This window comes from Aegilops tauschii, chromosome 1 (assembly GCF_002575655.3).
Source record: "Aegilops tauschii subsp. strangulata cultivar AL8/78 chromosome 1, Aet v6.0, whole genome shotgun sequence".
Lineage (NCBI taxonomy): Eukaryota > Viridiplantae > Streptophyta > Magnoliopsida > Poales > Poaceae > Aegilops > Aegilops tauschii.
In genome coordinates, this window is record NC_053035.3 from 29,270,062 (window position 1) to 29,287,556 (window position 17,495).

Genomic DNA, 17,495 nt, shown 5'->3' on the forward strand with positions numbered 1-17,495 from the left:
TTCACATCTTATTTAACTGATTCAGTAGACTAAACATAATAACCAGATTGGCTACTACCAGAGCCAGAAAGAAGCAAGCTCTCATGGTGAAGCTATACTATATAGAGCTTCACATGCCGATCAGATAGCTCAGTATGCTCACAGAGATCGCACATAGTGAGCGTAGTCGTCGTCCATGTCTTGATGATAATCTTCATTAGAACCTCCACCAGAAAGTCCACCATATCCTGAATCAGACATGTCATCATATAGGTAGATGCCTTTCTTTTGCACTGAGAGACACACCATGGCACTAACATTCTGAAATGCAGCTATAGTGTCATGAATCTTTAGGAGATTTTCTAGTTAAGATGTCCATATTCAGCCTAAGGAAACTATTTGTAGTAACAAAGATGAGTCTCGTAGCTACATATTGATTTTTAACAGTTTTTTTGTATCAAGAAAATAACGAAGTTGATGTTTAGGTTTGTTATTTAATTTTTTTAAATGATGCTATGTTTCTGTCAACGTCGGATATATAACGAGCTGAATTGTTACCTTTTGAAGATGTGAATCAGATATTGTATTTTTTTCTTTTGAATTGAATAGTGTTTGGACGCACAAACATCTAAATAGGAAATTGAATCACAACTAAAATATAAATAAGTAGACAGAGTAATATATTTTATTTCCTCTGTAGCTAGCACCTGAATAATATCTCAAGTTTCAACCTCATCACATGGAACCTAACCAAGTTCAGGAAAGTAACAATGAATACATAATTCACTATCTGTCTTCTCAATAAGAAATTGGCCGAAGCCATCCAAATTGCAAACGAACATTGTGAAGACAACCACAATCAAAATAGGTGTTTTGTCAAATGGAACCACAATCAAAAAGCATGAAGCCTATGAAAGTAGTGGGAAATGCAGACTAACCACCCTTGTTATGAGCACAGAGCCTATTCAACAAGAAGCTACACCTTTTACGGTTTTTGGCAGTTTCAGCAGAACTAAGCAATGGAAAGAACCTATCTCCTGTTGGACACGGAAAACAAAACACACGCTAAGGGAACAAGGCCTGTCTAGCAAGGCATGTGGAAAGAAATGAACAGCATCAACAGAGTTAAGGAACATACGCTTCCTCTTTCGAACAACGGGAGCAAGAGGCCTCAGATGTATAAAAGGTTATAATGAAGGTTAAGAAAGAATAGGTAAAGCGTCATAGAAAGAAACATCATACAGAACACCTAAGATAGACAATCTTTGGTAAATCCACAACACCTACGATCGTCATAGGTAAGCGAGAACTAAAAAACATAAAACCAAATAGGCTAAAGACACAGAGATTATTCGAACTACCATCATGAAGCAAGTAAATAAACGTGGGCAGTACGTGACCACTAAACATGGATAAGGCAATAAGAGCACCTCTCACAACTAAACAGAAGACACTGACGCTAAAAGGCTCGGGTACAACAGTGCTAGGTCACGAGGCGGGTGTGGCTCGTAGAGGCCCAATTTTTTTTATCTGCGGCATTGGCAAGACATCGCTCCCAGGAACTTCAATTTCTACCCCAGCAAGGACATGCCCATCTCCATCTACCTTACAGTAGCTAGGAGGAGGCAAATCACGGTGCGCCGCCATTGTTTTTAGAATCGTTCTCACGAAGATCTGGGCAGATTCAAACTGAAATCAAAAGTCAATTTTAGGACAAAGTTATATTGGGGTCAAACATGTAAAGAAGAGAATTCTGCTAGGCAAAGTTCACTTGAGTACTTTTTGAATTTCCCTCCTCTCCTACAATGTGAATTCCCCTCCTCTGCTACCCCAGTTCAAAATAATAAGATAACATGCATACATACCTAGTTCGATGGGTAAACATGACTTGTACATGAAATAAGTAATAAGCATACATCGCATAACTTGGTATATGAAAAAGATTTAGAAAAGAGCGTACCAGAGCAGCTCTAGCGAGGGCGTGTCAGTGCTTCCAACTTACTGAATTTGGAGTGGGTAGCTCCATATTGCAAGGACGAACCTGGGGCAAACCAAAGCAACAAAAAAGGTTTATACTATGATACTTAGCAGTGGATAGCAGGTAAAGTAACAGCATTAAGCAATAAAATTTGTTTATACAACAATAATTAGCATTGTATAGCAGGTAAAGTAGCAGCATTTAAAAAAAATAACAGTATGTGAAGAGCATGCTAAGAAGTAAAAGTTCTTTTACCATCATATTGTATTTGGGTGTTTCGAGTGATCAAAGCCATGTAGTGCTTCGTCAACCGAGGCTATGCTGCAACCACAAAACAAAATTTGCTCCGTCGTATCTACATCTGAGATCCTCCTCTTTAGATGGTGCAAGCCTGCAGCTGTCTAGCAAACCTGGAGGTGGTCCATTACATGTCCCATGGTGTGATAAGTAGGACTCACATAATTATATAGGAGCAATGCTAGAACGACGGACAGATTTTACTTACTTTACGGAATGGTGCTAGCTCGCAGTGTTTGATTGGAGATTAGAGAGGGCGACGGGCCACACCCCCTGAAAATCAGGGGGCAGAGATAATTAGTGTAGATAGGCCCGTGAACCCTCTGTAATCATCCGCGCATTTAGAATTATCCATTATGGGAACCAAATCAAAGCCCAGGAGGGAAGATATCAACAAAGAAACAGCCCAAAACATACCCTAGAAAACCTGAAGAAAATGGGAAAAAGAAGACTGGTTAGGAAGATGAGGAAAGAAGCAATAAAAACAGAAGGAAGCTCACATGTACCGGAGTCTCCTCCGCACACTGGGGTCTCGACCAGCAGGGGTTCCTACAGATGCTAACCTCACCGCATCACTTCGCCACCCACGCAGTGGCCTGCTTAGCAGACACGCCCATGTACATCGCCTCCGCCACCATGCCTAAGTGCTTTAGCCGCCGGCCCCATGATCATACCAAACCAAACCAAAGTTTAATAGCATTGTCTGTTCAAACCAAACCAAACCTAACTATATTGTCTGTTCAAATATTAATAGCATTGTCTATCATACCAAACCAAAGTTTCAGATTTCAAAAGAACCTGCATCAAAACCTGAGCGCAATCACCCCTTAGCCCAATTCTTCCAAAACCTGAGCATAATCACACACAAAAACACGGAAAATTTAGTCTGACCATAAGTAATATCCATTCATTTTGGTTATTCGCATCAACTTGGGAACCAATCAATGTATCAAAAAAGTGAAACCTGATGAAGCATCAAGGAAATTAGCAGACCGTCATGCACGACTTGAATTATTACACCACCACATCAGTCAAATTAGTAACAACCTGAATTAGTATTTGAAAAGAATGAATCATGAAAGAAGTGGAGACAAGAAACCATGAAAGGGTACCAACACAGATGGAGCACAAGGGGCGAGAGTATGGGAGGCATGTCATCCAAGAAAATGGGGGCAGATCTTTTGGACGAGCAGGCAGATTAAATCCAAGGTGTGTATATTCACATCTCAAGCTTAAATCGGTTCAGATTATCTCAAAGCAGATTAGGGGTGAGCATAGCAGAGCGTCGCAAATGGGGGTGAGCAGGCAGGCAAAAGGCAAGGGATCCGCATGGACCGTATAGGATGCCAATGATGAGGCCGCAGGCGACGACCCAGATGAGGGCGCTCTTGAGCCTCTTCCCGACGGACCTGGATGCAGGAGCAGAACACGGCGGATTGAATCAGCCAGCGAATCAAGCCGGGGCAGATAGAGGAAGTAAGGGAGGAAGAAGACTGACTTGGCCTGGTCGCCCTTGTAGTAGAACATGGCGAGCGGGATGACGAGGAAGACAAGGACGCCACGGCATCGAGGATGTAGACGACGAGCCAGAGCGTATGGGCAGGGTGAGGGTGCGGGCCCCGTTGTAGATGGCGCGCCGTACATATCTGCCTCTTCCGGCTGCGAGGGCACGCGCGGAGAGGAGCACCCGGCCGCGGGCAGAGGCGGAGCCGGCCGGGGCATGGGCAGAGGCAGAGCCGGCGGCCGCGCAGGGGGCGCTGAGGGCGGCCCGTCGGCGCGCAGCCGCTGCAGAGGCATGCGCAAGGGCGCGGTCGGGGGCGGCGGAGCCAGCGTGGCGCAGGAGGAGGCGACGGACGCCGCGTCGCGGGCTGGATGAAGCGGAGCTGGTGCAGGTGCGCGCGCGCGGGCCGGCGAACTTGGCGGCGGGCGGCCAGCCCTCAGGGCGGGGCGGAGCAGAGGACGCGCGGCCGCGGGAGGGGAGCGGAGGGGCGCGCGAAGATGCGTACATGGACGAGGAGGAGGCCGCGACTTGGGTTGAAGACGCGGACTCGGTTCCCTGCCCGCCTTCACTTTCGCTGCCCGCCTTCGCCGCACTATTCATAGCGACGCGGGGGCGACATGGATGCCTTGGTTCTGCCTAGCAGGTCTCTCGTCCTTTATATGTTCAGATGATGTGGTGTGCTTACATGGAGTTCCAGCGTCCATTGTCTCGGATCGAGACCGAGTTTTCACAAGTCATTTTTGGAGGAAGTTGTTTAAGGAAGTAGGCGCCAAATTATGCTACTTGACAGCGTATCACCCGCAGACGGACGGTCAATATGAACGTGTGAACCAGTGCTTAGAGCAATATTTGCGATGTTCAGTACGCGACAGTCCAGCAAAAAGGAAGAAATGGTTGCCGATGGCAGAATTTTGGTATAACTCTTCCTATCATACATCCCTGGGTTGCACCCCATTTAAAGTTCTGTATGGAATTGATCCGAATTTTGGCGCAATGCCTAGCTTGGAGGATGAATTGGACTCTTCATTAGCAGAGCTATCAGCTGATCGTGCTGATCTCTGGCTTTGCTCCGCGAGCATCTTTGCCGCGCACAGGAGCGCATCAAGGCTCAAGCTGAGAAGCATCACCAAGACCGTGCTTTAGCGGTAGATGAAGATGTGCTCCTCAAGCTCCAGCCATATGCTCAATCGTCGCTCGTCAATCGACCATGCACCAAATTGGCTCTCAAATTCTATGAGCCCATTAAAGTTCTGGAACGAATTGGAGCTGCAGCTTATCGGTTGGATCTTCCGCCCTTAAGCCTCATACGCCCCGTGTTTCATGTGTCACAGCTGAAGTCATTCACCGCGAACTACTCTCCGGTCTTCTCCGAGTTGCCGGAGCCGCCAGATCTCTCCGCCATGCCACTGCAACCGTTGGCTATTCTAGAATGTCGCATGGTCAAGAAGGGGAACACGGCGATACCACAGGTCAAGGTACGCCGAAGCGGCATCCCGGATGAACACATGATGTGGGAAGATTACTATGTCCTGCGCTCGCGTTTTCCGGCGGCCACTCTCCGGGAAGAAGCTAAATCTCAAGGCAGGGGGAGTGTCACGTCCCCACCTCTGACTGGGTCGCAGGTGGCGACGGACCACCAGGCAGCGGGACCCGACCCCACTCGTCAGGGACCTCAAGTGGCTGGTTGACCCAGCAAGGGAGGCATGTGTGGTGTAGCTGTGGTGGGCGTGTACTTAAACTTCAGACTGTACTGTGTAGTTATCATCTCTGAAGAAAAGGAAACTCTGAATCTCTCTCTGTGTTCTCTGTGTCACTCATCCCCTTTCTCTACCAACTCCCCTATTTCATCCCCTTCCTCTCAATTTCCTGTGAGATCCTCCCTTGGGTCCTTACAAAGACCCATGCACAACCCTCATTGAGGATATCGCTGAGGGGGGCATGAGAGTTCAGATGCGCGCTATCAAACGTGCAGGCACTCCTGTGCTTCCAAATCATCTAGAACGTGAGGAGCATTGCACGTGCCGGCCGCAACCAGCAGGTGAGCTTCCAAGCGCGGCAACAAATGGAGCCTGTCGAAGGTCTTCCTGTAACATGATTGGGCAGAGTAGATTCCCGACTCTGTCCATCTCCAAACAAGGCAGTATGGCTCATCCGAAAGGTTGTCTGTGTCCACTGCCCGCCAGAGCAGCACGAACCGATGCAGGTCCAGCAACGAAAGGCCACCAAGCATGCCGTCAATCCAAGCCCCATTCTGGAGCCCCATGGCCACAGTTTATACTTTGCGTCGACACTTGGGAACCTTGGCGAGGATGCCAGGAACGATCTCCGCCACCGCACTGCCGCTGAGTCAACGGTCAGACCAAAACCGGCAGGACTGGCCATTGCCAAGCTTGCTGAGAATGCAGGCATAGTACAGAGCATGCTCTGAGGGAAAAGCTTGGCTGTTGAGACTACTACATGGTTTGGATGGGTCAGTTTTGCTGAACCAAAGTCATCGAAGGCTTAACTTCATGCCCATACGGTCGAGGTCCAGGATGCCCAGGGCGCCAAGCCAAATAGGGCGACAGACATGGCTCCAATTGACCAGGCAATGGCCACCCTTGGTTGTCTTCTGCCCAGCCCAGATAAAGCCGCTCCGAATTTCGTCGCATTGCTTAATGACCTTCTTTTGCGGGGAGAGAGCGAGCAGCTGGTGAATAGGAATGGAGGTGAGCACAGATTGGACAAGAGTGGTACGACCAGCCATGTCAAGGATGTGTGCCTTCCATGTCGGCAGCCTGTTGGCGACATACTCGACAAGGGGTTGCACCTGCACACAGGTTGGCCGCCTGACCAAGTGACCATCAGAGGGATGACGAGACACTTGAATGATAATTCAGTAATCAGGCAACCGAACTGGGAGATTTGCTTAATATCCTTGGCCGAGCAGCCGAGGAGTTCAGGGTCATGGCGGAGCTCTTCAGAAGGTTGGTGACCAGCCCAGGCTACACCAAACACGGTCAGCAAGTCCTTGATGGGGTCGAGGTCCTGCCTGGAGGGGTGGCAGAGGACAACGACATCGTCAGTGTACGGGCGGGGGGTGGGGGTAGGGGGTGGGGGGTGGGGGGGGGGGGGGATTTGCCAATGAAAGTGCAGTGGCTGAAGGAAACTGAAGTCCAGGGGGCAGAGAACTAAGTGGCAGAGGGCATCCACGGCAACAATGAAAATTTGCGGTGAAAGCAGGCCCCCCTTGCTGTAGGCCTTTTCAGTGCCATATGGTGCGCCTCCCGTGCCATTGATCATGACCCTGGTGCTGGCGGAAGACCACACAATCCACAGCCAGCCTCAGAACCTCACACTGAAGCCAATGCGTCAAAGAACCTGGAGGACAAATGCCCAGGAGATCGAGTCGAAATCATTGGTGAGGTCAAGCTTTAACAGCGCGCGGCAGCTGGTGGAGGAGCCGCGCTGATTGCCAGACCAACACAAAGTTGTCGTGCAGGCAGCAGCCACCGATGAACGCGCTCTGATTGTGCGAGACCAGAGAACTAAGCCTAGGCACCAAATGGAGGGAGAGCAGCTTGGCGAATAATTTGCGGATGATGCGGATGAGGCTTATGGGCCTGAAATCGCTCAGGCAATCCACTTCAGGTATCTTCGGCAAGAGGGTCAGCAGAGCCTGGTTAAGGACGTGGAAACCACTGCCTCTCAGCTCGAAGAGCTGCTGAAACACAGCCACAATCAGGCGGAGAAAGCATGCAGGAAATCGGTGGTGAGAGCCCGGAGCCTTGTGCTCCGGCATCCTTTCAAGAGCCTGCCAAATTTTGGTCTCGCTGAATGGGGTGTCAAGCTCGGACAGGTCAGAAGCTTGAAGAGAGATACAAGGTTCCAGGAGAAGTTCCACACAACCTAAGTACCGAGCAGCCGCTAAAAGTGGGCGAAAGCCTCAGGAGACATGCCGGCCATGTCCGTGATCAGGGCATCAGACACTTCAGACTGAAGATCCTATTTTTCTGGCGATGGAAGGAGGCGTGCAATATGGAAGAAAGATGTGCTGTCGTCGCCGTCTTTAAGCCAGTTCGTTCTAGAGCTTTGGCAAGCGATCGGTTGACGCTCAAGCGATACAAGCCCGAGATACGATTGCTTGAGGGATTTGTGGAGATCAGATTGGTCGGGGGAGAGCGGCCTGATGCTTTCTCCAGCCGGTAGACCGTAGATGATGTTGCGAGTCACGGCAAGATGCTGCCAGTAGAACGGTCACTCCGAGAGGAGAGAGCACTGGCTGGGAGTTTCAGTTTACACCTGAGCCGCTGGAAGGGATCATCCGGCACGGGCGCTGCCCAGGCTTCGGCGACAACCTCCTGGAAGCCATCCAACTTCAATCAGAACAGCTCGAAGTGGAAACGCTTGTGCAGCCGCACAGGAGGCGAGCACTTGAGAAGGGGGCCATGATCAGAGTGGGCAGTGGACAGGCTGCGGAGGAAACAAACGCTATGCATCTCCTGCCAATCAGCTGTGGCGAATATTCGGTCGAGGCGCTCAAGAGTAGGCCTCTCCCGCTCATTGGACCAGGTATACCTGCAACCACTAAGATAAAGCTCTTTGAGAGCGCAGTTATTCAGCATCCGCTTAAAGCGCGCCATCATCCGGGAATGCAAATTATTATTGTTCTTGTGAGCTTCCAGGCAGATCATGTTGAAGTCTCGGCGAGAAAGCCAAGGGCTAGCGCATGCAGTGTGGTATTCATTAAGGTTTAAATCATCTACAGATCTTTCATGTACACAGCCTATGTTCTACTTATCTAAGTGAATGTGACGTTAAGGAGATGGATATCATTGCACAGGCAGACAGGTTAAAACTGTTGGATGACTCGCTTGATCTTCCCCTCAAAGTGTACAGTTGTTCATGATCATAAACCAGATAAACTGAACACAGAAAGGGGATAGTGACGTTGTTCACCAGGACAATGCTTGCACCGTGACTACGAAATCAACAGTTCTGAATGACTCTTGCAGCACTGAAAAGGAAAAGTCTGATGCCTGTTCAAGAGCTGTAAATAACTTATCTACAGGACCATGTGTTTCTGGACTTGCTAGTTCAGTTCCCGACTTGTCCATTTTAAGAGGGGAAGTCTGTTTGGATGATCTTACAATTCGATAACTGGGGGAAGCCTTTAGAACCACATTTGGGCACCAAACTACTACCAAGTCTCAAGAACAAGTTATGGCGTAAAAGACGTATTGCAATGGCATTGACCAATTCCTGCTATGTTCAAAGTTCAGATTTTGTAGTTAGAGATTATCAAATCGTTCGCAAGGATGCCAAACACGAGCCACCTACAATCAGTTGCCCACATACCAGATTCTCACCTAAGGAACTTAGCTTGTACTAATGTTTTTCTAAAGCAACTCTATTTCGTTCCTAAATGATTTATTAGTTTTCTTCATTTAACTAATTACCCTATTTTGCTACCTTGGGATGTATCATGGGTGCCTCTGAAACCAGTTAGCACAAAATCTTACACAATTTCTCAATGTATGTAGCCATTTCTTATGAGCGATTAACCTAAAAGGTTAATCTTACCGAGAGAAGTTATGGGTTCTCTTGCTACTAGAAAAGATGCTCAAAGAGGGAAGCTGTATTTAAAAGCAATGCTGAGATATGCAATGCATTTAACCACTCATATTCGCCGTCAATTCATCACCCATGTTCTGTTTAATCAAATGTATACATGAAGGGGGGCAGCTTCTCGAGTTTCATACAACAATAGTCAAGAATCAAGATTTTTCTTCTCTCTGGAATACTTATGGTTTGCCTCTCCTATAGAATACTTCATATTTACTAATCAAATATGGCAACCAAACTGCAGCATCTACGGTTATGTTATGATAATGTCCTTTGCTAATGGGCAAGGGTTTAAGCTTCAGTAACTATCCTTCTTTTTCTTTGAGATCTTCAGTAGCTATGACGTTCTTTTACCCCATACTCAGCCCCATTTACGTCATTTACATTGGACTAGAAGTTAATATAGAAACTAACCTAGTTGTTCAAGTTCTTCTGATCTTTTCTGCTAAGTGCACACAACTTGTCTAGATTTATATGTAGATAGTTCAGATTACCAGATGCTTGCTGCGTAGTTTCCAGTGTGCCAAGATGGCGTCTTCTCTTGATGCAATAGAAGATCCTCCTATAGAACTTGACACCTGAAAGAGAAGAGCATACGAGCTGGACTAGTTAAAAGAAAGCACAAACCTGCTTGCAGTCTTGACAAATTTAGGACTGTATAAGGATACGCAAAAAAAATCAAAAGATATTGAAGCAGTTTCATACAGTTTTGTTAATTTTAGCACCAGGATCATAGCAACAGATTCACATTCACAAGAGGATGATGCTACCAGTAGATCATTTCTTATCACAGAGCTAGGTACCATATGTTATTGTAGATATGTAAGTGTCATAAGGTATATTCACACAAAATATCTTGAGGGACATTACTTGATGTATTATGCTTGAACGTCTTAAGCGCGTAGTTCATAAAGAAGAATATCTACAGCTAGGTAAATAGTACTGCACCAAGAAGTGGTGGTATCTAGAAAATCAAACGTCTTACCTCAGATGTGATGGTACCAGCCAGAATCAATCTTCTCCCCCTAGACTTGGGCAAGAATAATGATTGGTACCATCCAATTCCTATCTCGAGACATCTAGCTGATTTTAAACTAGAAAATTAGATAAAGGGATTTCACACATGACAAGAAAGTGAATTTGAAATATGGAAATAGTATGTGTAATAGGATAAATGTAGTCTATTCAGGACATGAGCTAATTGTACCAAAATAATACGAGTAATTTATATTCGCTGGAGATACACATACACTTACGACAAGAAGTTATGACAATGTAGTTATATTTGTTCATACAATAGGATAGCAGCAGATTACTACCAGCAAAACAATTGCAATTGAATAATAATCCGCAATTCATGCACAAAAATTGATAATAATAAGATAAATAAGCATGACAGAACATCCATTGCTCCTCTAGTGATCGTTTTAGCAAACTCAGTCGAACGTTGTCAACCCAAGCTTTATAAAAAAGATAAACTACTAGCTTATGCAAGTAATAAATGTAATCTGAGACAAACCTTTTTGCTGGTTGTACTGGACTGGGCAACAAAAGAAAACCGTCTCCTTCTTGACCTTGGCCCCAAATTTTCCCTTTGTGATATACGTACCTGATTAATGAAGACGGAACCAGTCCTTAGACAAATTCTAACTGTAATAAGTAATAGGAGAAGAAGATGGACGGAAGAGTAAGTAACGCTCGCTAAGATATGGGAGCATAGGGTGAAGATCCCAGTCTGGAATTACGTCAAACACCTCCTGTGCAACTCACAGGTTTGCTGCTCTTGCGAGCAGGATGAGCGCGTGACCGTGGAGACTGGGTACGGTACACTTGGGGACAGTGGAGGGGACGAAGGGCGCTGACTGACCTGCTCGCAGGCGCTGCGCTTGCCGAGCTCCTCGAAGAAGCGGAGGAGGCCGCGGGCAACCACCTAGGGCGACGGCTGATGTCACGTGGTCGTGGACCAGGCCGCCGCCCACCGGCGAGATCACCGCGGCCGTCGCCGTTGCCCTCGGGCTCAGGCCGGTGGCACAGCCGCGGCGCTGGTAGTCGAGCAGAGGGGCTCGGCCGGAGGCTACGCAGTAGTACTTGAGGAGGAGGGAGTTGATGAGGACGAGGAAGGTAACCAGAGGGCGCCAAGTCCAAAGCAGCCAAATTATTTGGTAGGAAACGGAATCCCTTTTTAGGCGCCAAGGAAATTTGTGAGGAGTCAGATTCAAGAAAAATACTAGAAATAATGCGACTACAAGAATTTGTGGCAATGTTTAAATGTTTTCTTTGCCATAATGTTTAGATGTTTAACGCAACACGTTCTAATTACGCTGTGATAAAGTCGGCCAGCATTGAAAAATAAACTATTTGCATTATGATATGCCAATCGCCACGAGAATAAAATTGGTGGTGATAAGATGAATTCTTGCAACAAAAGGTGCCGTGTTTTTTCTAGATGAAAAAAAAAGATTCCGTGTTGCAACCCCCACATTGCATTATATAGAGATAGTTACTGACGCGGCGGAGACCTAGACATGGGCCGAATAGTATTCTTTACTTTTCGCCTGCAACAGTGAGTGTGTCGATGGCAATATCAAATACCCCCTCCGTTCTTGAATATAAGATCTTTTAGAAATTTTGATATGGACTACATATGAAGCAAAATGGACGAATCTACACTTTAAAATATGTCTATATACATCTATATATAGTCCATATTAATATAATCTCTTAGAGGACTTATATTTAGAAACGAAGGATCTCCTTGCCTGAGCCCCTAAAATGGAAAAATTCTTCCCTAGGTTTCCGTTAACACCATCTTTATGTGCTTTACTGTCAAAAAAGGAAACATCTACAGCCAGGCATTTCATACCTGTCTCAAACGCCCTGTCAGGCCATCCTGTCAGTGACCGACCACAAAACTTTGACCCAACCGGACCTCTCAAACCGCGGACAAATGCCCGTCTGGCCGGCACCCCTCATATCCAGTCCAAATATAGGGCGGCTTGGGCACGCCCGGGCGCGTCTGCCTAACAGGCCCGGCCTCCCACTGACCCCACACAAAAACCCAATCGAGACGGCGAGCTCAAACCCTAGCTCACTCTCTCCCTCTCTCGCTCCATCTACTCCTCTCCCTCTCCAGTTCTGATCCCATCCACCACGATGAGCAGCTCCGGCAGCGACTCCGGCTCGAAGCTTGACTACGAGGAGGAGATGGCCCTCCGCATTGTGTTGGAGTGGTCCAAGGTGGAGACCGGATCTGGAGTGTCGTCGCACCACCCGCGCCAGTGCAGCGAGGACGCCGAAACTGGACCCTCCCGGCCCTCGCATAGCGACACCCGGCCAGCATAGTCCGCGTTGGCCCCGCGGCGCCTCCTTCCCCCGTCGTCCGCTCAGGCATGCGGCCAGCGTTGGGTGCTTGTGCCCGCGCCTCCAGCCCGCACGCGTACTCCGGAGTCGGAGGTGCGCGCCGCGAGAGGCAGCGTGCACAGAAGAGGGACGCGGCGGAGCAGTCCGCGCGCCACCGCCGCCACGGGACGATTTACCGGACGCCGACGAGGACACGCGTCTCCTCGCCTGGGTGTACTGTCGCTTCGTCACGACGGCGGAGACGGACGCTCGCCGCCTCCGATGGAAGAACGCCAAGTCGCTCCGGCTAGCTATTGAGCAGTCGGAGCGCGAAGCGACGGAGGCAGTGGCGGAGAAGGCTCGGGTGGCAAGGCTGAAGTGGGAGCAGGACAGGGCGTTCCGTTGGATGAAGGGGCTCATCGTCCTCTCCGACGACCAAGACCCTCCACCAGCCGCGGACGCCTACAGCTGCGCCGGCGACCGGAAGAGCAAAGGCTCGGCGAGGAAGTGGTGATCCCCCCCTCTCCTCCTCTTTAATGTTTGTATCGTTTTTAGTTGTAGAAGTTTATGAACTTGTCCGTGGACGAACTATGATCTTTTGGATGTTGTGAAGTATGTTATGTCCATTTGCAGCCGATCTTGTGTTCCTTTGCAGCTTAGTTTTGTTGTTCGTCGTTTGATCACGTGAATAGATCAACGTGTGCATGGGTAGTATGAATATAAGGTGCCGGATATGAGATACGCAGATGAAGAATGACAAATATAAGAGGTGTCCGGTCAGTGCTCGCGAACACGTCTGGATCAGACGGACGGGACGACAGAACAGTGACGTCCCGAAGGGAATGAAGGCATGCAGCACGGGCGACGGCCAATTTCTGTCTTTGAGTCGCACAATGCCGATAGTGCGCCGGACCCTCTTCCAGGGATGGAGCCAGGACAGATGGGAGGTAAAAGAGGAAAGAATACACGTGGTTGGGAACGGTGATGGTCGGGAGAGAGTGGTGCCAGGAACGATGACGAGAGAGCGGTGACGGAGACGGGTAGAGAGAGTTTTCATTATGCACAAGTAGTGAACGATTAATTATAGGGTGTAGCTAGGTCTCAGTCGACTGAGACTTAACCAAGTCTAAGTCAAGTGATATAGTATGCAAGAAGAAAAAAGAAAAACTGAAAAGAATTTTTTACACGAATATCCATGCAAAATCAAAGAAAGATACTATCGACTGAGACATAACGAAGTCTAAGTCGACTGAGACTTAGCAAAACTGTTGATTATAATTAACAGGCCACGAACAAATCAGTATTGATCGGTAGGAAAAACGAAGGGTCTGATTTGACTAGACTAGACAGAATGGTTAAATATGTCGACCTGTCAGATTACTATTTTGATCATCGAGACACGCTATCATTGACCGGCCAAATTTTGTCTGGTGTGTGATAACCATCTTGCCGAGCTCGAGAGTCTTTATCACTGATGCCTTTGGAAGACGATCAGCGTTAAGGCTCGTGACTTACGAGTGGTCAAGGGTCGGTCAATGATGGTTCTATGCTATTTCGGGTTTGTAGTGTTGTCCCCTAGTGGGAGAAGGGTTTTCCTCTGGTGTTTAGTTTGTGGAGGATGAGAACGTCCCCGAGATTGGATCTGACTTTCATAAATTTGAATTTTCTAGGGTAGTTCAGAAACTCCAAGGACAATCTTGCGGTAAAAGGAGAGGCCCACAAGTCTCCCGGGATGGTCAACCGCCCTACCAGGGTTTCCCTAAAAAAAAAAAAGCGCCCTGCCAGGGTGGGTTTTGATGTTGGTACAATAATCTCATACACACACCCATGTTTCTCATGGGCATTACAATCATATCCATACCCTATCCATCGGACATAAATCCATGCTCATGCCGATGCCCAATGGGCACCCATCAGGCATATCAACACATCGTTGAAGGGTGGTGGCGTTTATTTGCTAGGTACATTTGAGGAAGTGTGATTGTGAGGAGGATGGTGTGGGATATTGCTGAAGATGTGTGAGTAGAGGATGACGGTGGACTATGATATGGATATATAGTTTCCCACAATTTATATAAAAAGACAGTGGTCGGTTTTAGGAGTATCCATGGGCACATAATTGTACCCCATGCCCTATCCATGACCACTAGGGTAGGACTCAGGCACTAGCCATGGGCATGAAAATATGCCCATGTCCTCCCACGTGGGTCAGGCACCCATGGGTAAAATTTACATCCTTACCCAAATTAGGGTCCTAAATGTGGCAGGTCCGCCGATAATGACCGATTACCCCTCAAATATCCGCATCCATAATCGGTATCTCATTAGCAGGTTCTCAAACTCATATATACAATGGCATGCAACATAAAATAAATACACATGCTTTATCTACATCACACACATAGCATACTTCTAGTTCATCATATATGTCATCAGACTGCCCAAAATTGGCGTGTTATGAATACTAGAGCTATGAAGAAAGTTCACCCATGGCTGCCCTTGCCCTTGCCCTTGTCGCATAAATAGCGGTCGAAGACACAAAATGGATCGAGCCGGATCTTCTCACTTTCGGGTCTGGCTGATCCATCACGGGCCTCATCCTCCTCTTGGGAGGGGGGGGCAGTCCATCAAGGGCACGAGCCATCCGGACTTGCCGCATCACAAGGATGTGGGCTCGGAGCGCATCCTCTGTCCCGTCTGACATGGTGTGCGACTCCGCCTCCGCTATGTGTCGTGCCCTCTCCCTCGTTGGGCGGGCATACTGCCCTCGGCGCATCCACTATTGGGACATCTACCGACATTGACCTCAGGCACGGAGCCCAATGTCATAGAACGAGGCTCCACCGCCAGCCAGGGGCCATCCGGCGCGGTCACATGCCTCGAGCTAGCGGGCAGGCGGATCCTAGCACCGCTTGCGTGGACGCAATGGATTCCCGTCGAATAGATTCCGTTCGCAGTGCTTAGGCGGATTCCTCCCAGAAGCGGCGGAGAACCAGACGGACGACCAACTCCTCATCATCCCTGCATGGGATGAGGTCTCAGTCGATGGATTTGGAGTTGCCATAGTTGGATCCACTGCCCGCCATGCCGGAGGAGGTCGGAGATTGCCGAGAGTCAGGCGGACGGTCGACTCCTCCTCGTCCCTGCATGGGATGAGGTCTCAATTAATTGATTCAGGGTTGCCGTAGTCGGATCCACTGCCCACCATGTCGGAGGAGGCCGGAAATTGCCGGAGAGGAGCTGGGGGATGGCGGAGCATTGTGAACTCAAAGTGGAGTAAGGTGGCAAGTGGCTAGGGTTTTGTCTGGATGTGGATATGTGGGGGGATATTTGTGGGGTCGGGATGGGCCAGCTAGCGTTGGCTAGATCCGACGTGGCGGATGTTCCCGGGCCCGTCCCGGCTTCACCGCAGATATGAGATGGACATGAGGGTTGCCGGCCAGGCCGGACGTATAGGGCATGTATGAGGGGTGCGGATGGGTCATGATGTCTTGACCGGTCACTGACCGGGCTGTCCGCCAGGATGTATAGGGGCAATATAAGGGGTCTGTCTATAGATGCTCTTGTGCCAAACAATTCATGAGTCTTTCTCAAAATTAGTCACTATATGAACTGAAATTCAAATTCTATAGAAAAATATGCAGAGTTCAAAGCATTGTAGTAAACCAAAGTATATGGCGTGAGTGTTTCAAGAAATTCACACCTCAATTTGCCGCGACATTTAAGATTGTTGGTTGCAGCTTAGGGCAACTATGAAGTGAAATTTTTTGAAGAGATTTCAGGTGATCTTTCGCATCCATTTAGAAGTTTTGAATATTCTTTTAAATTCCAGCAAAGTACCAGGCTAGTTGGTTCCAGTGACACGTGGGCCCACCTGTTAGATTTCCCGTCATCAAGCAAAACTAAATGCTGTTATTATGAGTATTTTCTTACTCATTAGACGCAGAGTCTAGATTATACGTATGTGTTAAAACCTGTTAAGCCATAGGCTTTTGTTACACTCCGTAGCCATGCATGAGCGTGAGGCGGAGGGAGTAGTAGAATTGATGATCGGTCGGTTATAACGGGGCGATGCGGCGATGGGCCACGATCGCGAGGCCTAGCTCGACCTGCTTTGTGTCCCGGTCCCGGCTGCCGCCTCTGAGCGAGCTGACCCGGTTCTGGTCCGTATCCGTATCGCGGGACCAGTCGTGGTCGTGGTCGTGCCACGACCGGAGTGAGGCCACAGTGAACCGGACGGTCGGAGCCTGGCGCGCTGTTTGTTCGTACGTGTCTGCCTCCTCTCTCTCTCTCTCTATATATATATAGCCGGAGGAGGAGGAGGGGTGCGGTGAAAAGGCCACGAAAAGACCTAGCTGTTTGGAGTGGACGGAGCTGCCCGCCGTGGTGTTGGTGGGCCAGGCGTCACCAGGGGAAACCCTTCGCGTTTTGACCTTCAATGTTTCAGCCCGGCACCCCCTCCCCCCGGCCCCTCCCCCCAACCCTAAGGACAACTCCACCACGCGACCCATCATGTCCGCCCCCGTCCGTTTGGGGTAAAACGGACAAACCAGACGGCCCAGCGCGCGGGCGCAAACGGACTTTTATCCGTTTTGTGTCCACTTTCGTCTCATCCCCGGTCCAAGTTTCCGCCGATTTTGGGGTGAAACAGACAGCGCGCGGACGGGCGGGACGCGCGCGCTTGTCCTCTCCTGGCCCGCCTGTCGGTGGGAGAAAGCAAAACCCCCCCACGCCCCATTTGGCACCATCTCCCCCAAACCCTCCCACGTTCCTCCCGTCACCCCTCCCTCCCCCTCC

General features: G+C 48.9%; 1 protein-coding gene across 1 annotated transcript; it reads right to left on the bottom strand.

Moving 5' to 3' along the window:
• Nucleotides 1-1,178: 1,178 nt before the first annotated feature.
• LOC109741533 (uncharacterized) lies at nucleotides 1,179-11,886 on the bottom strand. Its single transcript, XM_073504107.1, has 11 exons — nucleotides 11,864-11,886; nucleotides 11,130-11,537; nucleotides 10,879-10,968; nucleotides 10,345-10,438; nucleotides 9,854-9,937; nucleotides 3,219-3,301; nucleotides 2,761-3,102; nucleotides 2,463-2,681; nucleotides 2,213-2,367; nucleotides 1,940-2,020; nucleotides 1,179-1,668 (listed from the first exon to the last, which is right to left on the bottom strand). Exons 1-6 carry the CDS (start codon nucleotides 11,884-11,886, stop codon nucleotides 3,269-3,271), a joined length of 732 nt encoding a protein of 243 aa, XP_073360208.1. The 3' UTR covers nucleotides 1,179-1,668; nucleotides 1,940-2,020; nucleotides 2,213-2,367; nucleotides 2,463-2,681; nucleotides 2,761-3,102; nucleotides 3,219-3,268.
• Between the last annotated feature and the right edge of the window lie 5,609 nt (nucleotides 11,887-17,495).